Raw genomic sequence first — 25,513 nt, 5'->3', positions numbered from 1 at the left:
AATTTATTGTGACTATTTTTAGCAGTTAATTATTAAGTTATTTTAGCAGCCTAGCAGTTCTAAAGCCAGACAGATAAATATATTTCTGAGTTCTGTACAAAAATGTCCTTACAGGGTTTACAAACAAGCGGGGGAACTACTGAATTCAGTTAAAAAGACTTTAATGGACTTCATAGCCCACATTATCGTTGTATAATCAATAAAAAAAGTGAGGTGGGTGATGTGGGCATAGGGTGATGTAAAGTCATGGACTATATCCATGTATGATAGTTGAGTATAGAAAAACAGAACTCTTGAAACACAAAAATGTATCGAGAAATACTGAGACATGACAGGCTAGAAGGTGGTTGTTTTTTTTTCCAAGTCTTAAGAAACAGTTGGTTTTAGAAGAAAATGCTACAGAAGATTTGCCAGGGAAACGGTTACAGGCCCGTTAAGAAGCGTGGTGCAGCGTGCTGTAATTCCGCTAGATGTCAGCCCATTCAACAAATCACGCTTAATAACCGGCTGCTCCAAGGGAATCCTGTCTGCTGAGGTGGGGCTTACCCCTGCCCGCCCCCAGTGCAGCTGTTCTTGTCGTTTCCTACCTCCTCTTAAACGTTAGCGTTGCTTTCCTACTGCGCCCTTTTTCTCCAGTATCTTGGTATTTGACGATCCTCATGGAGGCAGAGATTTATCAGGTTGGGCTCCCTAACGCATCATCTTTAATATTGTTGAGTTTTGCATAATTGAGAACATTGTTTAAAAAAACACTCAGAGATGCTTAAGCCTTTGCTATGTATATATTTGACTGGTTTGTGTTGGGTTTTTTCATTAGATACAGTCTAAAGCATACTTACACGGTTAAAAATGCTAAAGAAAAAAGATTAAAAGTAATTGCTAGGAAGGAGTCCTTCATTCTCCATACATATTTTTAATGTTTTACTTATGCTATCCATATTTTGGCTATAATATTAATTCAATTTCATTTTCATGCTTTTGATTGAATTCTGGCTGATCCCATATCAGCTGGTATGGCATGTAGGAGAGTCCAACAGTAAAATGAGATTGATTTTCATCTTTAATTTTCTGACTCGTCACTTGCTGGAAAAGAAAACTATAAAATTTATAAACTAAGATTTATTTAGAGCTCTTATTTTAAGATGCCTGCATGATTCCCTAATGAATCACAATGCTTATTAGCCATTTTGCCAGATGTTTACTTACAGTGTTGTTGTAAGCCAAAGAATGTTCTGTATTTCATGCAAAAGATAACAAAAACTAGACCTTATAACGTGTTATAAAATAGGTTTTAAAGCCAAAGCATCATTAGAGGTGCTTTTAGGTGAAGGTGAGAGAGATTTCAAGGAAAGAGGAATTAAATAAAAAAGATATATAGGAGAAGCTATAGGAGGAATACATTTTTCTAACTTTTATATCTGGAATTAATCACAGTGTAAGATCAGACTGCTTCAGGTTCCCACAGGGTATAAATTTAGTCTTCTGGGGCAGGATTAAGACCACCCATTTGCTATAATTGTAATGAAGAAATAACAAGACTTCAATCCTCAGGAAAACAGGGCCACCCCTGCAGGAGCGTTCTTGCTAGTGTTATGCTCATGCTGAGACTCTTACCTGCAGGTGCAAGAACACTTCAAGTTAACATCCAGCATTTGAGCATGGTTCACCACACACAGTGGTAGCTACTCATCAATGTTTCACCATAGCATAAGCCTTAAGAATTTTTGTAGTCAGCGTATTTTTTCCAAGTTTATTAAAAATTCTCATGTGTTTCTGTTACGAAATGGTTTTATTACACTATTTTAGTTCCTTTATGTGTATTCAGTATTTTGTATTTTTTCAGGGATGTATTATTGAACTGCTTTCTTGAGCCTTCTTTGTTCTCAAGGCATGTCTAGGTTTCAGTGGGTAGGCAAAGCGTGTTTTGTTTGTTTTCCCCTCGGTATTTTAGTGTGTGTGTAGTAATGGTAACCGTCTCTTCTCAGGGATGGCAGAGAGAGGCAGTCTCCAAAGCATGCAGTGGTTTGGATTTCAGGGATTTTTTTGTTTGTCATGCTACCAGAAATTTTCTGAGGAAATCAAGTTCCTCATGGTAACCACATGAAAAGGGAAGTAGCAAATCTTACCGTTCAAATTCTCCTCTGCCTTAGCTGTATCTAATTAGAACTCCAGCAGATAAAGTCTGTGTGTGGCTCAGGGCCATTCCATCCCAAATAACAGAGGCTTGACAACAAGGGGTAACAATGGAACTTAGAACTTGGTAAGTAGTTTAGGTATGCAGTGTGCCCTCATCTCCCCAAAGTAGTTGTCTGTGAGGTTGTATAGTCTAATCAAACAATCCATTATGAATAACATGCCTATTATAATGCCCTATTGTACATGATGCACAATATTAATTTGAATGATCATTTAATGTTGGCATAGCTTTGTGGTTTAAAGACACAGCCCTACAAGCTGAAGTACACGCTTTGCCTATTTAAAACAGAAGGTCTGCTGCTTATAAGACTGTAAGCTTTAACTTTAAGAAAGAAGCATTAGGAAATAAAATTTTAGGGGATGAAAAGAAGATCACTGTGTGATTGAATAAAGCCATGGTACTCCTATGTTATTAATATTATCTGTAGGTCTCATCTCTTCCCTTCTTGAAAAGGATATGGTAGAACTGGAAAAGTTTTGAAGAAGGATGACAAGGATAGTGGAAGGCAGAGAAGAGCTTTAGTGCCAGTGACAACAGGTAGATTGGCTTCTTCAGCCTGGAAAAAGGATTATCAAATGAAGTTATGATGTTAAATTAAACCTAGTGGCATAGAAAGGTTGTGATTATTCAGTGACTTATCCATTTGAAGAAATAGGTGGCATCAAGGAGCCAGCTTATAAACAGAGAGAAAGTATGGTTACTCAAGCAGTGCAGAGGTAAGATGAAAATCTTCGTTTGTCTGGATTTTGCAGATACCGAAAATTTTGCATGAGTTCAGCAGGAGAGGGGGTGGTGTCAGGGAAACATCACTACGCTGTGACTGGTGGATTCTTCTGTCCCTTCTCAGGCATCTGGTGTTGGCTGGAAGCACGTAGGGCTAGATCAGCTTTTAGTCTGACTAGATATCACTGTCCTGATGTTACAAACATCATTGCATAATTTTTCTAACTAACACAGTATAAAATACTAAGTCAGTTGTTTTGTTTTCAGAGTAATTTTACTTTTTAAGATTTGTGTGCAAAAGGAAGTAGCATGAAAATGTAGATAAATACCCTGAAGTTTAGATTGGATATTAGGAAAAAATTCTTCACCCAAAGGGTTGCCAAACAGTGGAACTGGCTGCCCAGGGAAGTGGCTGAGTCACCATCCCTGGAGGTATTTAAAAGATGTGTAGATGTGGTGCTTAGAGACATGGTTTAGTGGTGGACTTGGCAGTGTTAGGTTTACAGTTGGACTCAAGGATCTTAAAGGCCTTTTCCAAACTAAATGATTCTATGTCCCACTGTTCAGCTGAGGTTCTGTTCATTGCTGTCGTGCTCTGGGTCCTGCCCCTGTCTCCTGCCATCCTTTCGGCCTGCAGGCAGATGGGAAGGTGCTCCTTAGCAACTTCCAGAAAAATCACCCAGTTGAGCTTGTAACATTGAAATCACTCAGACTTCCTTAGCTGATTTTGCCTGAGAATGTAGACATAAAGCTGTTGTTCTTGCAGATCACTGTTGAGGAGGAAGGTATCTCCTCCTGCAAGAGAAGGAAATAGTATGTAACTTCCATGGATGCAGCTGGCTGTGGAAGGAGATCTATTTCTGTAGCCTCAGCTCAGCTTAATGTGAATTTACAGTTATTCATTTAAAATTGCCTAAGCTTTAGACTTGTGTGGTATTAAACAAAAAAATCTCTTGTGAGCTGGAGGATTAACATGTCAGTCTACACCAATTTAACTAACCCAGCTTTGACTGAAACAGATCAGATTTGTGTGGCAACGAATAACAGGGGAGGAAATAAATTAAGAAATCAATGATTTCCATCAGGAAGGAAAGTAGCGTACATGTCAATGTATAAGGTCTCATTTATAAATCCAGCTGTGAACCTGCATGTAATACTAATAATTAGCTACTTCATAAATATTTTCACTGGACTTGGTCAGACTGCTTACACAAATAACTGCTTATTGTTTTAATTGACTTCACAAACTTCCCAGTCTGGCCAGATGTTTACCAAACTGAAATTATAAATTAATTTGAATGTACATTCATACAAAAGGTTTAATGAAATAATTGAGAAGACATTATTTTGACACATACTCTTCAACATACAATAGTTTTTTACTCCAGCAATAGCAGCGCAAATAGTTTAATGTTATTCTAATGATGAATTCATACCTTCAATTCTGTAACAATGGCAGAGAAAAGCAGTGTGATTAATGATTTATTACCCTTTGTGCTTAAAACTAAAAAAACAATTTAAAGTTGGGCCTGAAGGGTAAGACTGTGTAACTAGTATAAAAATCTTAATGATGCTTTTCTAAACCTGAGTCTTTTTGTAGTTGTTGGCTCAGTATTGGGGCCAGCCCTGTTTACTATCTTTGCCAACGATCTGGACGAGGGGACCGAGTGCACCCTCGGTCGGTTTGCAGGTGACACCGAGCTGGGGGCAGTGCTGACCTGCGGGAGGGCAGGGGGCTCTGCAGAGGGGGCTGGGCAGGCCGGGCCGATGGGCCGAGGCCACTTGTAGGAGGTTCAACAGGGCTCAGTGCCGGGTCCTGCCCCTGGGTCACACCAGCCCCACGCAGCGCGACGGGCTGGGGCAGGGGGCTGGGAACTGCCTGGGGGGAAGGGCCTGGGGGGGCTGGGTGACAGCCCTGGGCAGGAGCCAGCCGTGTGCCCGGGGGGGCAGAAGGCCAGCAGCGTCCTGGCTGGTATCTGAAACAGTGTGGCCAGCAGGGCCAGGGCAGTGACCGTCCCCCCGCACTGGGCACTGGTGAGGCCGCACCTCGGACACGGGGTTCAGCTTTGGGCCCCTCACTTCAGGAGGGACGTTGAGGGGCTGGAGCGTGTCCAGAGAGGGGCAACGCAGCTGGTGAAGGGTCTGGGGCACAAGTCTGGTGAGGAGCAGCTGGGGGACCTGGGGCTGTTCAGCCTGGAGAGGAGGGGGCTCGGGGGGGACCTTACTGCTCTCTGCAGCTCCCTGACAGGAGGCTGTAGGCAGGTGGCGGTCGGTCTCTTCTCCCAGATAACAAGTGGTGGAATGAGAGGAAACGTCCTCAAGTTGCGCCAGAGTAGGTTGAGGTTGGATATTAGGAAAAATTTCTTCCCTGAAAGGGTGGTGAAGCACTGGAACAGGCTGCCCAGGGAAGCAGTTGTGTCACCATCCCTGGAAGTATGTAAAAGAAGTGGCACTTAAGGACATGGTTTAGTGGTGGACTTGGCAGTATTAGGTTTACAGTCTGACTTGATGATCTTAAAGGTTTTTTCCAACCTAAATGATTCTATGATTCTAATTTTATAAATGCAAGGGAATAATATAAAGTCTAAAGGTGTTTATCAGTATATATACATACAAAATATTAACATACAAAATCAGTAACACTGTGTGGTTTCCTCAAAGAGATTTTTCTAAATTTTGTGTCTTCATAATGAGTCTAGTTGATGCACCTTCGTACATGGAGCTGCATTTCCTCATGTTCAGAATGAAATTTTACTACTTTTTGCCTGTGTCACTGAGGAAAGAGTCAATGCTGCCGAGTGTCACGTGCCTGGATTCTGCACTGACTTGTATATGAATATTGCGGTTTGCTAGAGAGATGCTGAAGTAAAGATGATGGGAATCTCGAGTTCAGACTTTTATTATTCTTGCTGTCCTGAAGCTGTTTCACAAGGCTGTTGTCAGCCTGATTTGACCCAGGTTCCATAACAGACTTGTAATTCCCTTTCTCTGCAATACTGTGTGTTGGATCAAGGCTGTGATATTATTTGCAGTTCTACAGTTTGAAAACATCCATATTTGTTGAACTATTCTGTAAATTTAGAAATCATGCCAGCTTTCATTTCTGTTTGAATTAGACTTCATTTATCAGATACTGCAAAAATACAAATTTTCCACTTTGCTTTTTGAACTTTATATATCCTATTTTGAGTAAGTTGAATTTTAAATTTAATGTAGTAGGTAATTGACGAATGCTAAACTTGTTTTAATGTCCCATAATTGTACATATCTTTTGTTACAGTCTGTCCTGTTCCCTTTTGAAAAGGAGTAGAGGGTAGTGCTTATCACACTAACTAAGGCTGTCGAATTGTTTTCCTCTCAGTTGTCTATAGTTGTGTCTTTACATGATATCATAAAATTTTTGGATTCTGAAGATTGTTTTTGTTCTCTCCCTGCTAAGCAAATTGGAGTCTTGGTGATGACTCTTGTACTACTGTACTGCTAGGAAGTGTATTTCTTGACTGGTGTCAACTGTATGTTTCACATACAAGTATCAACAAGAATGCCTATGAAACACCCATGAAGCTCTTGGGTTTTGGCATTGTTCTGCTGGGAGTTTTTTGCCACTGTGTTTTTCCCTCTGTCAGAATTTTTTCAATACGTTTAGGGAAATAAACAAACAGCAGCAGCAGCCATAAACATGAAATGTGTATGCTAAAATATTCAGCAGTTCTTTATAGTTGAAAAATTGCTGTCTATTTATAAATGTGTATACATGTTTATGTACAGTATTTCAGAGTTTATTTCTTGGCCTCTATGATGTTTACAGTTGTTTCACAATGTTTTGACTCCTCCAAGAGGGATCTTGAAATTGCTTTTTTTTCCATAAGCAAATAAGCCACTGAAATCTCTCTTAAAAGTCAGAATGTTCCTGAAGGAATTCCAAACAGCACTGAAGAAAGTCATAAACTTGCCAGTTTAAATTTCACTACCTTTATAGACAAGTAACTTTTTAAAAGGTGGATGCCCACAATATAACATTTTCATATCTCACCACAATTACAAAAATGAATTTTTTCTTAACTGTCAGCTTTCTGGCTTTTGAATACAAAATTGCTCTGGTTGTTTCATTGGAGAAATCTGGTATGTACTACTGAAATATTCTAAAATTTTCTTCTCAGTTTTATTACAGTTTTAATTTTGATTGTCCTTTATTTATGATAATTCTCTTTAAAGAGAAAAGTCTCCCATATGTTATGTGAAAGGCTGAATGATGTAAAAACTGACTAATTTGAGGTGGGTTCTGCATCTTTGGCAGCTGATATGGATTGTATAATGATTTTGTCCAACAGCAGAATACAATGTTCTCTGCATAATAGCTATTCTGCACAACAATCTAGAAAGACCTCCTGGTGTCAGGTGACCATTTGCAGAAGTTGGCAATCTTTCTCCCAAAATTTTGGACTAAAGTACTGTGATAATGATTTGTCTGTTCATTTCATCTACAGCCAGCTGCAGCAAACCTGTGAAAGAATTCTTGAATTCCTCCACATATGTTCAGTCTCCACATTGTGCTGTGCTTTGCTCTGCAAATACTCTATGGCTCTCCTATCTCACTATGTCTTCTGTGTGCCTCAGAAGTCCTTCCCCTCTCCTCTCTCTGTAAGATGCTTATTGCCTCTCTTTAGTCATCCTGTATCTCTTTTATCATTCTCCTGAAGTCTTGTTTCATGCTGCCTTCGTGCAAAAGATCAGTATTTTAAAACTCTTTGAATATGCAAAACTCTTAAGATACTGTTATGCCAGAGAGTATTTTTGGCAGCAATTAACTGGCATTTGATATAATGACAAGTACCAACGTAATAAACATTAGTGTCTTATCAGGGTATCAAGAGCGTTGCATACCCGTGTATTCCACCTCCCATTTCCCTCTTCCATCTCGGTCGGCATTTTTTCACACCTTGGACAGTTCTGACTATTGATGCCTGGGAACATAATTCTCAATTGCTGGACTGACACAGTAAACACAAAGTGAACTTGCATGAAGTTATAGTAATTTTATGACATAGGTCTCATCTTGCTCAGAAGCAATTAATAAATGTCATTGATCTAGCTGTTCCTAATGCAAGAATCTTAAGAGATTTCTGTTCCTAAGTAAGGGCTATGAAAGTGGCATTTTCTCAAATATAATTGTAGGAAAGTTATCTTTTCCAACAACCCTATTTGTTCCAACTTTATTTTATTTATTTATTTAAAAACTGTGTTACCTAATTTGAAAAAGGACTCTCTTCAGGATAAAGATCATACTAAGCTATTATTATAAAATTTGGATTTTAGCCTCTTTTAAAGCTCCTTCTTTTGGGGAAGAAAACACTGTACTAGAGATCAAAATACAGCTTATACAGCTTGAATCCTGTGAGTTTTATTATTACTCTTGAATTTGTTCACTTAGATATTTTTCAGGGTCATATTATTTTAGCAGAGGTCACAGATACTAAAAATGCAACCTGGTATGTAACTGAAATGTTAGTACTACGTAGGAGTTCTGACATGAAGAGATCTCATAATAATAATTTTTTCCATTATTTTTCTGCCTCCTCGGATTTTTTATCATGTTTTCTGATTTTCTGTGGTTTGGGGATTTACTTGGTTCTGTGTTGTTTTTTGTTGTTGTTTTTTTTTTAAAGTATGGCCATGCAATGATTTACAGACATGGATAATGTTAATGATATTATTCACATGAGTTAGACCAGTTCTTTTCCTCAAGATCTCTGTGTTCTGTGAAGGGGTTCCTTTTCTATGTAATTACTCCCTGCAAGGTCAAGGGACACCATGAAGGATGGGCTTATATTGGATGGAGAGAAGGGGAAACACATTCTTGGATTAGTCTTATGGAAATGACTGAGAAATGTTCATATTATATGGTTCTATGATTCCGTAGCAGTTATACCTATGGGAGTCCCATCCACTAGGGGATTTCTATAAGGACCTGCCTGAAGGCAGTGGCTGGACTCCCCAGTTTAACAGATTTTGAAAACTCAGCTGCTCAAAACCCTAAGCAAGTCAATTTAGTTTTGAAGTTAGCCCTGCTCTGAGCATAAAATTGGACTAGATGACCCCAGAGGCCTTTTCCAGCCTAAACCTATTATTCAATGCTTTTTCTTTAAGAAATAATTTCACATGTTGTCTAACATTTATGTGATGGTAACATAGCCAACCATTAGAGGATTTCTAAAGTACTCAATGATTATGCAGCCTCTTGCAAGTCTTTTGTGAAGTTTTAACTGTAGATCCACCTAGTTGGCTCATGTTGTGACTTCTGTTGTTTGAACGTGGGTCTCGCATGTCACCATTGTGTTCTTTACGCTACACATTTATCTTGCACAATCATATATATCCCATCTAATTAACTGTATTTTGGTATTTTTGTTACTTCCTAGAACTTCAAACAATGAGTCAGGCTGGTGAAGAAAGTTCCAGTGACACTGAATTGGGAATCGAGGAGCAACCTATCTGTGCTCTAGCTCCAACAGTTTACAGCCGGGATGAGGGGTCCACTGATATAACAGCAAGTCCTGCATTTCAGTGTTTAGATGAGGTACCATGCACTCCAGCTTTCTCTGTCTGTAACAGTGCATATTGCATCCAAATCAATTAATCTGAAATGTTTATTTTGTTGTTAGTAATTGCAAGTTGTTACTATAGGCAATCTGTAGCTTCCCCGATTCTTCTCTGAATTTTTTTCTAAGTGGTAAGAACATCTTGTGAAGCAGAAACTTAGATGGGGCATATTCTTGCTGGAGATAGTGTGCTTAATAGATAACTATATCATTTTTTTCAGTGATCGTGGCTTCAAAGGGAATGAGAATGGAGAGATACTGTTTTGGTAGTATTCTAGCTGTGGGGGTAATTGAATTGCATCATGATTTTTAGAAGGGCTCAATAGCTGCAGGAAAAATCCAAGGTAAGTAGCTCCTGAGGCTCTAATAACTGATCATGACAAGAAAACTTTTGGAACTCAGGTGTTTTTTTTGCAGAATTTTATGTGTTAAGGGAACTTTTAGAATACTAGAAATACTTTAGATTTTAAGATATCAAATACATATCAAACGGAATCCTTAAAAATGTAATTCCAGAAGAGACATTAAGAGATCATTTAATCCAGAATTTATACTGAAGTAGATTCTCTGCCAATATTTGTCTAATTTGTTCCTTAAAACTTTAATTGATGGAGATAGTTCTTTGGACATCCTTTTCCAGAATTTCATCATTTCTACAGTTAAGTTATAAAAAAAGTTTTTCCTAAATCCCAGTTTAAATTTGTTTTGGAGTGGATAATGCATTTTTCCTCTTGTCTTTCCCATAGGGACAGTGGAGAGCAATCGATTTCTGCCCTCTTTATAATAAAAACGTACATCTCTCTTGCATCATAAGCAGGCTCTGCTCATACTTCACGTTTTCCTTCAAGTTCTTCCTTTCAGTTGCTTTACTTTGGGTTCTTTCCAGCTTGGATCTGTCAAATGGGTTTGCTAGCCCAGGTCTGTCTCTCAGCCTTGGACCTAAGGTCAGTAGAAAAGAAGTGGCGAGAATTTGTAATGAAGAGGAAGCATAGGACTACCCCTTTCCTATCCTGCTGCTAAACACAGCATGAAGCTGCACAGCTAATCTCTCTCTAATTCCTTGTGCATTCAAGTGAAGTATACAGGAGAGAGAGAGATTTTCACTTTCAGTCTGGTGCCAGTATATGCTGAGGCCACAGCTTCCAGTATTGTTGTAGCACAAAACCCCTTTCTTCTCAGTCCAAGGCAGCTGCAAAACTCCAGGACAGCTCAAGTCTCAGAGGGAGTTGACCTCTCACCTTACAGAAATCCTCCAATCTACTAAAAGTATGGAAACTGCACTTCAGGGAGTACTTTATTTTCCAGCTACTCCCATTCTTTTTCAATAGATTTTCAGTGGTGGAAGAATTTTTGATATGCCAACAAGAAGCATATGCCTAGTACAAGATATCTTTACCCCCTACCCTTCTCCAGATAAAATAAAACTAGATGGTATAACATTCTAAATTATGTTCTAGACTTCTGCTTTGTTTTCCTTATCTTTAATCATGGTGAAAACTTATTTTTCTAGACTTATTCTATAAATTCATCAGATCATTTGACTGATTTTTTTTTTTCTCAGAAAAATCTTTCCAATGAAGTTATTCTGTATATCAAATTTAAGGCTAACTTGTTTAACTGATAACATTGCAAAACATTAATGGGAAATACAGGGTAACCTTAGTATTAGAAGTTATTCCCAACTCTGGAAAAAAATGTGCAGTGGAAAACTGAAGTAAGCAATTTGCATAAGATTTCATAAATGAAGTCTTTTGGTCACTTTCTCAATTTTTAAAAGGGACCTATGACTCATTTATTCTTACAGAATTTTTAACATTTCATACTTGTACTTTATGGGTCAATTTGGCTTTTCATCCCTTATTCACATTTCTTCTCTTCCACTGATGTGTTTGTTTTCCCTTGTTGAACTTTATACATTATTCAGAGATAAATATATGACTTCGGTCACCATAGAGGTTGTTGCATTGACACTGGCTTCAACTTCTTGGAATAGCTTTCAGAATTTTTCCACAGAAGCAGGGTTGTATGATATTATCAGTCGTTCAATAGCTAGTCATTTATGCCTGCATAGCAGCAAATACCTATCAGAAGGGACACCTTTTGATATTATAGGATTTATTTGAGAACAGATATATCCCTTCTAGCAGTAAACCTTCCAGTCAACCCAGTCTTGTTTTTCTCATATGAACAGCAGTCAAACATATAAATAGCAAGAAGTCAAACATCTGCTCTCTCTCCTTAATTTTTAATAACACACAGTAACATTGCTTAGCCTCGTGGGTTAGGTTAAAATATTACAAACTGGATAGAGATTTGAACAAAGGCCATTCAGTCCATCCTGACATGCTTCTTTTCACCAAATGTTTTTGTTTATTAATAAGTTGACATCAGCCTGACTCGGTACTTCCACTGATACTGGTTAGAGAACTGTCATACATTCAAAAAACGAACTTTCCACTTCTTTAGCTTTTGTTGCTATGTTGTTGAAATAAAGGCCTCTGCTCTAACACTTCTAATGGAATTTTTTGACTTGTGAATCTTCCCTTATATCCTGTTTTCTTCTAGTATACGAGGTTAGAAATAAATCTGCATCATGTTAATAACTTTCATGGAAAAAATGCTATATTAAGATGCAATAAATTATACTTTTTTCATTTTGAATTTAGTGCATTGTAGACCATATATATGTAATCTAATTCTTAAAAGACAGCAAAAATTTATTGAATTTTGTTACGTACATTGTCTAAATTTCAAGAGCTGTTGATTTTATAAAATGAGTATTTACTGGTAGCTGGCTTCAGCAAAATGGTTTGCATTTATACTCATCCTTTGCATGCAAATTTATGGGTTTTTTTTCAATAGATAATAATACAATACATTTTACCTCTTCCTTTACCCTTATGTCATTCTTGATACAACACTATTACTGCTAAAGCAGCTCAGGACATACTGAAATTGCCATTTGAACAGAAAAAGCAACAGAACATGACATGAAACTGGATTAAATGCTCAAAATGACAAGATTAGGCAGAGTGAAAATAACAAAGACTCATTAAAAAATTGCCTCCTACCCACGCTCATAATTTCTGTCCCCGTCATTTTTGCCCTTCCTTGCATTGTTATAGTTGCGTTTTTTCCCTTAGGACACTCAGGTCATTCTTTCCTTTCCTCCACCTGATCCAAGCTTTCTTGTTTTAGTGGGAACGTCAATAAATAAAACATCGCTTGTCATAATGATGCTGTTGATATTTAGTTTGTAATCTATTGCAGTCTTCAACTCCTTTTCTGTTGCTTAATTTTTGTTTTGTTACCCAAATCACAGTTACTCCCAGACACAAAAAGACCTACTCTATACATCTTTCCAGCTGGATAGTGAATAGACAGCTGTGCTCCAGGAACAGTTTTTCATCCACTTTGTCTTTGCAAGATTTCAAAGATTTAACAAAGTTGATGAATTGCTTACAAAACCTACTGGTTCATCTTTTTTGATTAAAGAGACTATAAAAAACCTAGTATTCTTCAGGTTCTTTTATTTAGAAGAAGTCAGTCATGGAGCCTAGTATCTTTTAATTCTAATAATTCCATTTATTTATAAATTGGGTACAAGCTCTTCTTTTTCTGGGGAAAGAAAAAAGATAAATCACATGGTGGGACGGTAGTTTCTCCTAGTTTGTATTTATCTTTTTCAGTTAGTATTGTATTAGCAGTTCTTGTTAGACTTTACTCAAGAGTAATGTCTCTGAGCTTTTCTATGCTGTGCTCTTTCTTTCTCTTCCTTTTGTTGGTATGTTCTTGGGTTAGAAAGATAGTTGTTAGTTCATTCAAATGTATACCTTAATTTTAAAAACAATACCAGATGAAGGATTCTGCAACATTAAGTCTTGCATGTCTTTGTAGTGCATGCTATGAGGGAGCTATCCATTCCATAAAATAGTGTGTTTGTGAAAGAAAAGTGCTTTACTATTTACTAGATACAGTGAGCGGGTACCCTGTTTGGAAAATATCATAATAATGCCTTTCTGCTAATGAACATCATCTGTTTATTTGCTACATCTAAACCTGCAGAAGAATAAACTCCTTTGGGTGTTTTCTCTGATTTGTCTAAATCAGACCGTTGCAATCTGTATCTTATAAAGATAAAATGAACTGTCCCCCCCCACCTGATGCCACCAGCAAATCTTTCATTTGCGCAGCATTTTTTTAATGGAAATTGTCACTATCATGCTAATATTTCTTTTTGCTGGTGTCAAAGAGTCCTATTGTCACTATCTGTCAGGAAGCAGGAAAGAACCTTTCATGAATATTTGTCATGACTATTTTGAAATTTGGAGTCTTTCTGAGATTAATGAACTTCTTACCCCTGACTGCCAAAAGCGGTTGAACTGCTAATGAAGATGTTAACCAAAACTCTGGTTCTACTGGAAACACAGAAAAATCTCCATGTTTACCAAAAAATGAACAGTATTGTGACAAAGACTCCTCAGGCAAAATTTGCTTCTGCTGATCTGATGCTGATTCATGTGGATCTGCTAGCTGGTAAAGCTTTAATGTCATGGAATGATGCATATATTCAGTGTTTGAATGTGGTTTAAGGGGGGAAAGGTACTTTTCATTTTTCTCTTTTTCTCATCTGTGCTGCAGGAAAGAAGACAAAATCACATAAAGATTTGCTACAACTTTCAAATATAAATACTAATCATTTAATCTGTTTCTTCAGTGGTATTCCAACATCTAACAATGCCACTCTAGAAAATATAGTCTTTTCCAATTTCTTTTGCTAACAAGCTGTTTTTTAATTTTCTCCTAACTTAGGCTAAATGGTAAGTGTAAACAACTTCCCTTTAAAAAAAAAAAAAAAATAAATCAATACATCTTTAAATTAAAAATGTACTAGAAAAGCTAGCTTGGTAGACTAAGATAAAAACTTCTTATATGAGAACCAATTTAATTTCTGTTCACCTACACGTACTGTAGTGTGCTTTCTAGTCTTATAAAGTATGATCATCAGTATATTTTTGCATGGTAACCATAGCAGTGGGTAATTTGTTTCAGTACTCTCCAAACATGTATGAGCTCTATCCAAGACGTAAAAATCTTAACACAGCTGTTAAATGCAAACTTTTCAAACTTAAGCTGATCCTGGCACACTGCACTTTATACACTTCAAAGGCTCCTGGCACAACAAAAAAGGTGTATAAGTATGTTGGCAGACAGCAAAGACAGATCTTGCCTCCACCTCAGAGGAATCTGACTACTAATTAAATAAACCTTTTTTAACTTAGTTAATATGGTCACTGTTGGAGTCAGCTAGGGATGATAACGTGTCTGTAAGCTGAAGTCTGGGGTTTTTTACAACAGCTTTCAGCAAGCAAGCAATGGTTTGCATAGTGAATGTTAAAGCACTTGGTGGTAGCGATAGGAAAGTTGATTGTTCGAATTGATGGTAACGCCTATAAAAAGCTATAGAGGAGTGGGGTGAATTTACAGATGCTTTTAAACAGCAGGAGTGGGAGCAGAGCCAGCGTAATATGCTCTTTCTATTGAGAGATTTTTTTTACTACTAGCAGGTGACATTGTGAGGGAACAAGGCCAGGAAGCTGTTGGATGTGTTTAGATTATCACAAAGCAGGTGGTATTTCTGTTCATTCCTGAAAAGCATGTTTGAAAGCATTTCGTTTCTTCTATGCTGTTATAAAGCCAAGTGCAAATTTCATGCCACACAGGAGAATCACAGCTCCCTAAATAACTTTTAACTGCAGCATCTTCTTGTGTTTTGGCCTTTTCCCAACAATTTCTGCAACTTGTGAGGCTTAACAAGACAAGCATATTGCTGTCATGTTCCAAATCTATCTCCCTCTTCCCATTTTCTCACCCAAAGTGTGTATTTGAGACCTGATATTCCAAAACAGGGTGATCATGTACTAAAATTGTAAGTCTACCTGGCCTTGGCTTACAATGTTTACATCAACACAACCATGTGATGAGCAAGTTGGAGCACTGTTAACCAAACACACATTCAGTAAAAATGCCCAGCGGTGGAGAATCATTTGTTAGATGGATTAGATTACTTTACATGTTAAAAAGTTAATTTCTGGTTTACTTTTTCAAAAACACCTTTTTTCCAAATGCTCCTTAATGAACAGAGGCTTAAAGATTTGCCTGAGACTCTTTATCTTTGGGTTTAGTATATAGAGATTGAGCTGCAGAGGTAAGCAGGGGGGATTTTGTACTCTCTCCGAAGAAAGAAATGGGAATTTCTGTTTCTTGAAGTGGATCCTGCTTCTCCATAAAAATCATTGTCTCCATGTAATTGCTAAAAAATAGGTATCTAAAACTTGTTATTTTCTATTGTGTAATTCTAAATGTTGGCATAATATTTCAGTAGAAGTGCAATATTAATTAGACTTACAGTTTGTCTTGATTGTATGAACATAATTAGGTAATTGGGGATATTTTTTTCACTTACTATTTTCCACATGGAATACCCTTGTGATTCATACCCTGTTCTTGTGGCTTGTGTGAGGGTTTGATTTGACACATCATCTTAAAACATTGTTTTCTGTTTCTGGTTACCATTGAGGATGATAGCCAAATGAACTTCTGGCAGAAGTACTGTAACTCCATAAAAGTTTCATTAAAGCTGTGAATGAAAGGGTTCAGTTTAGTAGGTAGAATGTTTGCATTTAGCAGGGCCTGTGGATGGTATTGCTCAGCCATTTTTCTTTGAAACTTTTGCCAGTGTCTTTCAGGCCCATATATATCATATTCTTTTACTCTTATCTTCTGAAAAAAAAAGAGCAAGAACACATGTATAAAAATACATTCCAAATCTCTTCCTTTGTAGGCCAGTATTTAGTTCTTATCTCTTTTTCTCTATGAAAACTAACTCACATCCTTTGTTTTGATTTTTCTGTGACTCGTAAGTCGTAGAAGCTAAGTAAATGTGTCACTTTCTTCTTTTGTTTGATTTTGGTTTGAGTTACAAAACACAGTGTTCTAGGTATGGATTGAGAACCATCTTAATTTCCTTTGAAAATAATCATATAAATGCAAGTTTATTTTCCACCGAATTGTCAAACTACCTGTTTGCAACTCATACTGGGTTTGACTGTAGAGTTTCTTCAAAAACACCATTAAGGAAACAAATATTCGCATAAAAAAGGGAAGAAAAAATGTAAAAATCTCTGCTTTCAAACCTTCTTTTCATTGCTTCTCTGTTGTTTCCCCTCCCACCTTGTGTTTTTTGTTTAAGCAATGCATAAAAGCCAAGACATTACAGTCTGCTTGGCTGATCACATTGAACAGATGGGTTTGTGCCTTTACTTTTTGGAAATAACCCATAGGAATTTTGCTAGCAAAACAAAAAAAGTTAGTAATCTTCTTCAATAAAATTCACAATTTAAATATTAGAAAGACTGAAACCACGACTGTTTTCATATGATAACCAGTGTTACATAGTTGTTCTCCATAAATTGAAAGACATGGTTTGAATTACTAAGCCTTAAGTGAAGACCAAGTACTTTTGCTTGTATAATAAATGGTATGCTTTAATTTGGGATATTATTTCTGTTCACATGCCTTGATGAAACTTGCATGTGATATGAAAGGTTGTGTGTAATACAAAAAACAGATTAGTATGCTTCTCCTCTTGCATGTTAAAGGTACAGGTTCTGTAAACTCTTGATCAGACAATTACTTTTTCTTTTCCAAAATATGAATAATTTCAAAAAGATGTCTGAGATTTCAGCCTTTGGTATTTTTTGGCAGCTGAAGTGTCATAAACTGGATCTCTTAAGTACTGTCATTACTAGAAATTACTATCCTGGCATGTCACATTGTCATCTTTGTTGGTCATCTAAAGTTATCTGTGTTTTCTTATTGGTTCAGTTTTTACAGAAAAACAATAAAATAATTTAGGAGATTTTTTTTTATAGTCCCCCATAAGCATGCATGACAGTAGTACAGTTTTAAGTGTGACTTAATTTTATTACACCAAAGAAAAATAAAAATAATGCTTGCAAGAAGTAGATGGAGTTACACTTTGTAAAACTAGTAGACACTGACAAAGATTCAGCTACAACAGTTCCAGGCAGGTAATACTCAGATTTGTGTAACAGCATTACTCTTCCTTTTTCTTCTTTTTTTTTTTCCTTTTTATCCCACCTACCCACCCACCCCCCTTTTAAAAGTCATCAGACAAGGCTTTTTTAGGTGATGTTAGTCACATTTGCTTATTCTGTAAAATTTCTGTGTTTTATGAAGTTTCCTTTAAACAGGATAAAAAAAGGACAGTTTCTCTTCTAACAACTTAGCAGGAAAAAGACATTTTCAAGTAGAAGCTTATAGATACTCCTAAGTCATACTTAGCTAGTTACCATATAATGAATAGGAGCAAATTGTGCATTTAATGCAAAATGATTAAATATAATCATATGCAATTAGATATTTGCTCTTCTAACCAATACTTCATAAGTTGCTTTTTTTCGTTTAGAAAATAATTTTTTATCCCAAAATAAATATTCTATAGATTCAAAACATGTTTTCAAGCAAAGATTATACGTCTTGCAATAAAAATTTTCTATTGCTCTTTAAAATTGAAATATAATAAACCAAATAACACCTCACACCGAAATGTCCTTCAGAGTATTTACTTCTGTAAAAAAATATATATATTAATATTTTACAATTTAGCAATTGCCAGTGTTGCTCATTTTCATGACTTGTAATCATAATAGTTCTTGTTACAATCTTAAAAAAACAGTAAATGTCGTATTTTTAAAGTTTTAGGTCAACTGTATGCTTTTTTTTTTTTTTTTTTTTGGTATGTCTCCTTTAATCAAAAAAGCTACGCCAGCAAAGGCCACACTTTAACTGGTAAAGAAATGCGGTCTTGTATAGTTTGTCTGCATCTACAGATTGGTGAGAGCAATATGGCAAAATAGCCTCTTGCTAAGGTAAATTGCACCTGTGCTCAGGATGTTAGGCAGTGGTTGTAAAGGCATGTCCTTTTTAGGGCAGGCAATACATACGTGTGGTCAAATTTGTGCTCACTATCTACAATGTGAGCTTTAATAATATTATCTCTAATTTGCGCTTCCTGGAATATTTGAAAATTTGTTTCATTTTTTATATTTTAGAATAAAAAAATATTTCACATATTCTCGTTTATATTTATAATTGCCAGTGTGGTGTTCATGTTTTCTGGCTACAAATAGGATACACAGAAAATGGGGAGAACACAATCTTTTAATATCTTACAAAATATTTATAATCCTTCTTAATTGTACCTAATTGTCTAGTCTAATTGTACTTAGAGTGAGAAGTACTTAAATGAGAGCTTAAGTCTTTACAAGAGCGATCTTGTGACGTTTGGCTTATCTAAAAGATTCAGGAGAAAATAGTGCTGGAAACTCTTATTGTACGTATTTAGAGGCATTAATGCAAAGACATGGGTTCTTTTTGATGTGTCTTCTTCTTACCTGTCACCTGCTTATATAAATGTGCAATAAGCTACATAATGGCTCCTTTCTCCCACAGACAAATAGGACCTTGAACTTGATCGGAGGAACCATAGTATGCAAGAATGTTGTCTTTCATTACGTGTTCTCTATGTTAGTTCCACTGCTTGTATTCAGTTCTTCCACCAACTTTTTTTGAACAATCTTTGATAAAGAGGATAAGATTTTCTAGGTTTTCTTCAAGGCTTTTTTGGTGTCTTTGGGCAAACCATGTGTCCTTCTGTTTTCTAGTCCTTTAAATATAATAATTTGTAGTACTTTTCCTAACATATTGATATTGCTATGGTATACCTTTTAAATTGTGAAGGATAGATGATAGAAAAAGTCAGAGAGACTGATTTTCATTCTGAGTGTTGACAAATGTATATGTTATCAATTATACCTCTGAGTTATTTGCAGGTTAAAATGTAGGTGTTCATTCAGACACAGTTTATGGAAGACCATTTAAAAGTTTTAAATCATAAAATGTGTTATATCACAGTCAGTAAAAGCACCAGAAGCAATATTTAGAATATTTACATAACGATACCAAGACTTAACCTGTGCTAAGTTTTAGCAATAACTATTCAGAAACATTCATGCTGTTTTTAATTCGTTAAATGAGTCAAATCAGCTCTAAACATTTCTGTGGAAGTATGTTGTTTTGTCTAGAACTATTTTATGCCAAACATAACTGAATACTTGAATTCAGAATATAATACTGAGTAAGCATGATTTTGAGTGCAATCCAATGCAAACTATTTAAAGAGAAAGCTATATAATTACTGCACAAAACTTTTGGGCCTGATCATGATTTTTACTGATTTGAAGGCTTGCCTATATCCACTGGGCATATCATCAGAAATACTGTGCCATGTACCCCAGAAAATGCCATTGCGAACACCTTTGTATTTCTTGTGGTAGTACTTGCCGTTGAGGTTGGCAGACAAGCATGCATCGAACCACCAGCCAGAGCTGTAATATGCTCCACAGTTTCCTGAAGGATACCTGTCATTGTCCTTGTCCGGAGTCGTAAAGAACTTTTGATCGTGGTTATAATGCCTGCTGTAGTGAAGGGCATCTCCTGCTGTGCCGCTGTAGCCGTGAACACTTAGACGGTACTTTAGATATTCGTTGGCCACGTAGAAGTGTTCGTATTTTGCATATTCTCTGATACCATTGAAATCTTCAAGTTCAATTCTCAGTTGCATTTCTTGGCTCTTTGTCAGGAGGTGAATTTTGTCATTCCCCAGCCAAAATTCCCTGCTGAGGTTTCCAAAGCCATTTTTGTAGTCGTTCCAGGTTCTGTTAAAGTTAGTGCTGCCGTCCTGACGCCGTTGCAGCACTGTCCAGCCACCTCCATGTGTTTGCATGTCACAGTAAACTTCAAAGCTATCATTTCTGGGGTCAGGGCTAATCCTGTAGATTCCATTACTCCTTCTGCCTGCTGTGTAATGATCAGCACAGTCTCTCTGCATTATTTGCATAACTGGTGGAAGAACAGATAATGTTAGAATAAACATGATTTAATTTTAAAAATAAACATTTCTTTAATCCATGCTGAAGTGGCATACAGAACTAGAATCGGAGAGACTTCTACATAAGAAATGGTATTACAGCAGTTTCAGTTCTAGGGAGAAACAGGGTTTTTCCATCAGGTTTACTCTATTATAGGTGCTACTTGGGATCTCTGCCCTGGCTAGCTGTCAAAAAATCTCAGCTAAATTGTTTTTTGTAGCAAAACTGCCTAATACAGGGGCATTTTGATTTTCTCTTTCCCTTTTCTCCCTTTCTCTACTCTTTGTTCTTTCATTACCTCCTGTAAATTCAGCCTCATTTCTTCAGTCCGTATTTCTAATGCTTTGTGGTTACACACTTGCTGCTCTCTGTATTTAAATGTATACCATCACACCCTGTCTGCAATTTAAATCTTAATCTGGCAGTATGTCAGAGAAAAAGCTTTGTCCATATGGGAATGACTTAAACCTGGCTATTGTTCAGTTAACATCATTTGATACCTAACATAACATCATTAGGAATGTTTCATGTGTTAATGTTGACTGTATTTTAGGGAGCAGGAAAAAAATGTAATAAAACAGTCTCATCTATTGTAGTAATACTGTTATTCCTAGAAAGACAAAGCTAGAAAAGTGACAGTGCTTTCGTGTGTATGTGGCTTTGCTGGCTTTACAGTAAGGAAAAGTTTTAGCATCTACTGTTAACACAGCTTTTTCTCACCAATGGGTGATGTATTTTATTCAGAAGAAAAATACCCTCAGGTTTTTCCTGCAGATTGAAAATCCATTTTTGATCCACAGTGTCATCCAGTGTGCAAAGGTCATTGTGCTCAAAAAGGCATGGTATTCTAATTCCATGTTCTTAAGTGATACAGAGAGCTCCTACAAGTTCTCAGTTAAGAGTCAAAACCTTAATGTTCATTCCTATTGCAGATTTGAATTTATGGGCATGTTCATTTGCAGGCTTGAGTTGCATATTTTTCCTAGCAAATTTAAACAATTAAACTGCTTCTTGAAAGAGAGGAACATTCTCAGGCTTCACTGGAGAATAAGACTCAGGATTCCTTGTTTGCCAGTACTGAAAATTAGACATCTATGAAAGCACGAAGTATCAGAATCAAAGGCTTAAAAGCTAAATCTAAATACAGAGTACATTCTTATTTATTTCACTGAACTTTGTGTAAGTTCTTTGGTGGACTAAGTTTCAGAGTAGATACTGACAGAGAACATACATTTCAGATACAAAGCTTTTATAATCAAATTCAACTCCTATTTAGGTAAAGTTTTGCTATTTGTTTCAGTGGATGCAGGAATAGCTGCTGTGTAGGAAAAAGTTGTAGCTGTTATGCTTGCTAGTCTTCATATTGCTGCTACAAACACTTAGCATCAGTTACTGTAAAATATAAGGAAAATCTACATGATCATATGCTATGAACAGTACCCAACATTTCAGTGTGAAAAATATCTAAAACTAATTTAGTCTGTTATGAAGTTCTTACTGTACCTGAATTTGATTCATTTCACATTAGCAATATACCAAATATCACTCTCTTGTGTGTGAATGTTTATCTGAATTAAATTAATTTATACTGATTTATATCTGATTTAAGCTGATTGTTGATTTAGTAAAAGCATTACCTTTATTATTACTCATTTGCTCTTTTCACACTTGCAAGAATTTCAGCTGTACATGCACTGTACCATCTGCATATGTCCTTCAATTTTCAGTATGAGTAGACAGAATAACAGTTTTATTTTAAACTTGAATGCTAACCCACAGAGGCTTAAAAACTGTAATGTGGACTGACCTTTCTTTGCTTTATCTCTAGAAAGCCCTGTCTTCACATGTATCATATCTAAGTGATAGAATACACTGACAATCTAGTGAATATTTCTTGTTTTCAGAGATTCTTACATGTAATATAAAACTTTGACAATAAAAAACACCTCAATCTTCTCTTAATAACTTTAGGCAGAAATTACTACTTCTATTTCTTAATTAGGAGAACTGTAAAAGAAGAAAGTGTTTTCAGTGATAACACCTGTTCTCTGTTTTATATTGCTTATATATTAGCTTCATGCTAAGGGTATAGTATTAAAATGATTGTACATATATTACGCACTTGAAAAATATTGTTAATAAGCTTTTGTAGCTGAACCTTTCAGTTAATTGCTGTGATGATAGAAAAAATATTTTTATTATCCATCTGTTAAAAACGAAACCTTTTACTAGATTCCCTTGATGTTTAATAAGGGCCTTCAGACCTCTTCAGAATAGTTGCAATTTCACATTGAAAAAAAACCAAGCCATTTTCCAAGGCACACCTAGAGAAAATTAACCCTTCTCATTCAAAGAGAAAATATGTGTAGTTCACTGATGTTCAGTATCCTTAATAAAGGGTAGTGCTGTGTAAAATAGCTAATTTTTCACGTTTACGAATTGAATTGCAAAACCAAAGTCCTTTGAAAATTCCTGTTTTAAATCCTATAATAAAGTCCAGTTCTAGGAGGCACTGAACACCTGCAGCTCTCAGTAACCCTCTAGTGGCAGCTGAAATGTTTTACAGGAGTATAAATAAACACTGAAGGAACAAGTATTTAACTTGTAAAGTTAGTAACACAGCTATTTGGTTAAAACATATTTTAAATTGTTTAGCTAATGTTTGTAAAATGCACAGACACTTTATACAGTCAATAAGAATGAACAGGTTACATACCAGGTCTCGGTTGCATTGCTGGACATTTGGAAGAACATTTGTAATCAAGGCTGTTCACAACAAAAGTCAGATTAGCAACTTTGCTGTCAACATAATGTTCCACATTGTTCATATTTATGTGGCTCATCTTCTCTAAACGACCCTGAAGTGTCTGAATCTGGCTCTTTGCATTTTTCAAGCTGGTTGCCATTCTGTTAACTTTGCTTTGCAGTTCCTTTACTCTGTTATCTTGGATTTTGTTGTTTTCTGCTGGAGTTTCTGCATCAGGTAGCAGGAATTCATTTCTATTATTTCTTTCCTGGTTGTCATCTGCCTGCAGCTTGCAATCTTGGCAGCATTTCTTCAGCTTGTTTACTGCTTCTTTAAGGGTCTGTACTTCTTTGAGAGTCTTCTCAAGCAGTCTGAATTCTTTGGGTAACTGGATGGTCATCGGAGGCAGATTTATCTGATATGGACAATCCTCTCCTTCATCACATTTCCGATTAGTTTTGAGCTTTATAGGACAAGTCTCAGTAACTTTTTCTTTAGCATCCTCTTCATCTTCTAAAACAACTGCAAAGACATTTGTTAAAGCAAGGAGAGCTGTCAAGATTAAGTAAATGAGCAGCTTCATCTTCACAGAGAAACTAGCAGTATGAGGAAGTATGCAAAAGTGGAACAACTTTATAAGGGCAGCTTGAAGCCTGTGAGTTATCAGACTGCCTACACTGTTCTCAGAAATGGGTGGGAGTGCTTGCATCACGAGTGATTAATAGCAGAGCAAAGTAGGTAGTGCTTGCAAGAGTAGCACGTTTCAGTGAGTGTTCCTGACTCAGAACTAATGTATGCAAGCAAAATGATGAAATGCATTGTGTGCTGATTACTTAAACAGTTTAATTTCATTCCTTGTACATGTATTTTCTTTTTTTGGGGAAGAAAAAAATCACTTAGCTCTGTGTTATATCAGTTGTCTTAATATTTGAGTGTTCTAAAAATGCTTTTCAAAACTAGATTGTAGTTTTATCATAGCAGGTAGAAAAGGTGAAAAACTGCCCCTTTCCCAGTTTGAAGTTTATCACAGCAATAGCTTCACTGATGCTCAGTTCCCTTCTTCCTAAAACTTTTTTTAACTGAATACATGTATTAATGAAAATTATTTAAATCCCAAAGCATGTTGAAACACACATACAGTTTTGGTTCTAAACATTTTTCAGGGGTCACAGACTAAGGAGGATGAGCAGCACTTTCATCTTCCCATTTTGCTTAGCACTGCTTAGAATAGTTATCTGGGATATTCATGATTTGTATGACACATCACAGTTCAAGTTCACTGTTATCTGATTCTGAGTACCTCTTATAAAACCTTTCTAAGTGAAGGGAATGGAATTTAAGTTACCCTTTCCACTCCCTGCTCTTTGATGCACGAAGCTGTTGGAGTGATTATTCAGAAAACCCAAAGCATACCCTGGTGTTCTGAATAATGTCCTGAATTCTAAAGTAAGGCAGAGAGCTAGGGAAGGAGCTCCCATGGGCCCATCAGTTCGTGGTATTCTTTTCTGTATTCCTGATTTTCAGTTTCTGCTTTTCTTTTTATTGTGCCTTGTATCAGCTTGAAGAGTTAATCATGTACTTTGCATGACTAATCACACCAAATGGAATACTTCTATTGTAGGTGATGTTTGCCGTGTACTTCTTCATTTTTACTCTCCAGCCACCTTTGCCATTCTCACATGGTGTCTATGCACTTTTAATGTTCAATGTCATTTTCCTTGTGCCCCAAAGCAAGGCTATATGAACGTGTCTGTGCATTCATAGCTGTCAAGAGCAAAATAACTTGCATGAGTAAAGGGTTTTCACACCAGTTCTTGTTTAATTAGTCCCATCTGAACCATTTATTTCCCTAAACACTAACTGAAATTACTCGTAATACAGATTAAACATTAAACAGACATTAGTCACACCATACACTGTAAGTTCATGATCTCTGGAATATTACTAGCTTTTTCAGAGACCACAGGTTTATATTGATAGCACAGGAGGGAAGCTTGGCAAAAAAACCTACTTGTCTAACCTGCTACAACAGTTCCTTTGGATTCCTGTATAGCACAGTGCTCTGGGCACTTTCTTGGGAAATGGGTTTTGAATCTACCTTTCCTATATTCTAAGTGAACATCCCAGAACCTGGCATGGTGCTTTTAGTTATGTGGCAAAACTGTGTATCTCTCCCTTTCAGATCATGCTAGCTCCCCAGCAATGAGGTGAAGGACACCCCCAGCTTGCGTGT

At 36.6% G+C, this 25,513-nt stretch overlaps 2 protein-coding genes across 2 annotated transcripts in view; one reads left to right on the top strand and one right to left on the bottom strand.

Annotated features, from left to right (window-relative positions):
- Positions 1 to 237: 237 nt before the first annotated feature.
- The window catches only part of CCDC146 (coiled-coil domain containing 146), a 72,164-nt gene continuing 46,888 nt past the window's right edge, over positions 238 to 25,513 (top strand). Inside the window, 1 exon segment of the mRNA XM_080393460.1 lies at positions 238 to 9,497. Within this exon segment, the coding sequence (XP_080249586.1) occupies positions 9,351 to 9,497 (147 nt within the window). The 5' untranslated portion in view covers positions 238 to 9,350.
- On the bottom strand, positions 17,480 to 24,004 carry FGL2 (fibrinogen like 2). Its single transcript, XM_080391982.1, has 2 exons — positions 23,251 to 24,004; positions 17,480 to 20,505 (listed from the first exon to the last, which is right to left on the bottom strand). Exons 1-2 carry the CDS (start codon positions 23,987 to 23,989, stop codon positions 19,799 to 19,801), a joined length of 1,446 nt encoding a protein of 481 aa, XP_080248108.1. The 5' UTR covers positions 23,990 to 24,004; the 3' UTR covers positions 17,480 to 19,798.

Source organism: Falco punctatus, assembly GCF_963210335.1.
Source record: "Falco punctatus genome assembly, chromosome: 6".
Taxonomy (NCBI): Eukaryota; Metazoa; Chordata; class Aves; order Falconiformes; family Falconidae; genus Falco; species Falco punctatus.
This window is presented reverse-complemented; position numbering and strand designations above follow the sequence as displayed.

Bases quoted from the DNA above. Each gene is read 5' to 3' on its own strand.
- FGL2 (XM_080391982.1), bottom strand. From the start codon at position 23,989: ATGCAAGCACTCCCACCCATTTCTGAGAACAGTGTAGGCAGTCTGATA. The intron at 20,506-23,250 runs GTATGTAACCTG...TTCTTCCACCAG, and splicing joins AGCAATGCAACCGAGACCTG to TTATGCAAATAATGCAGAGA.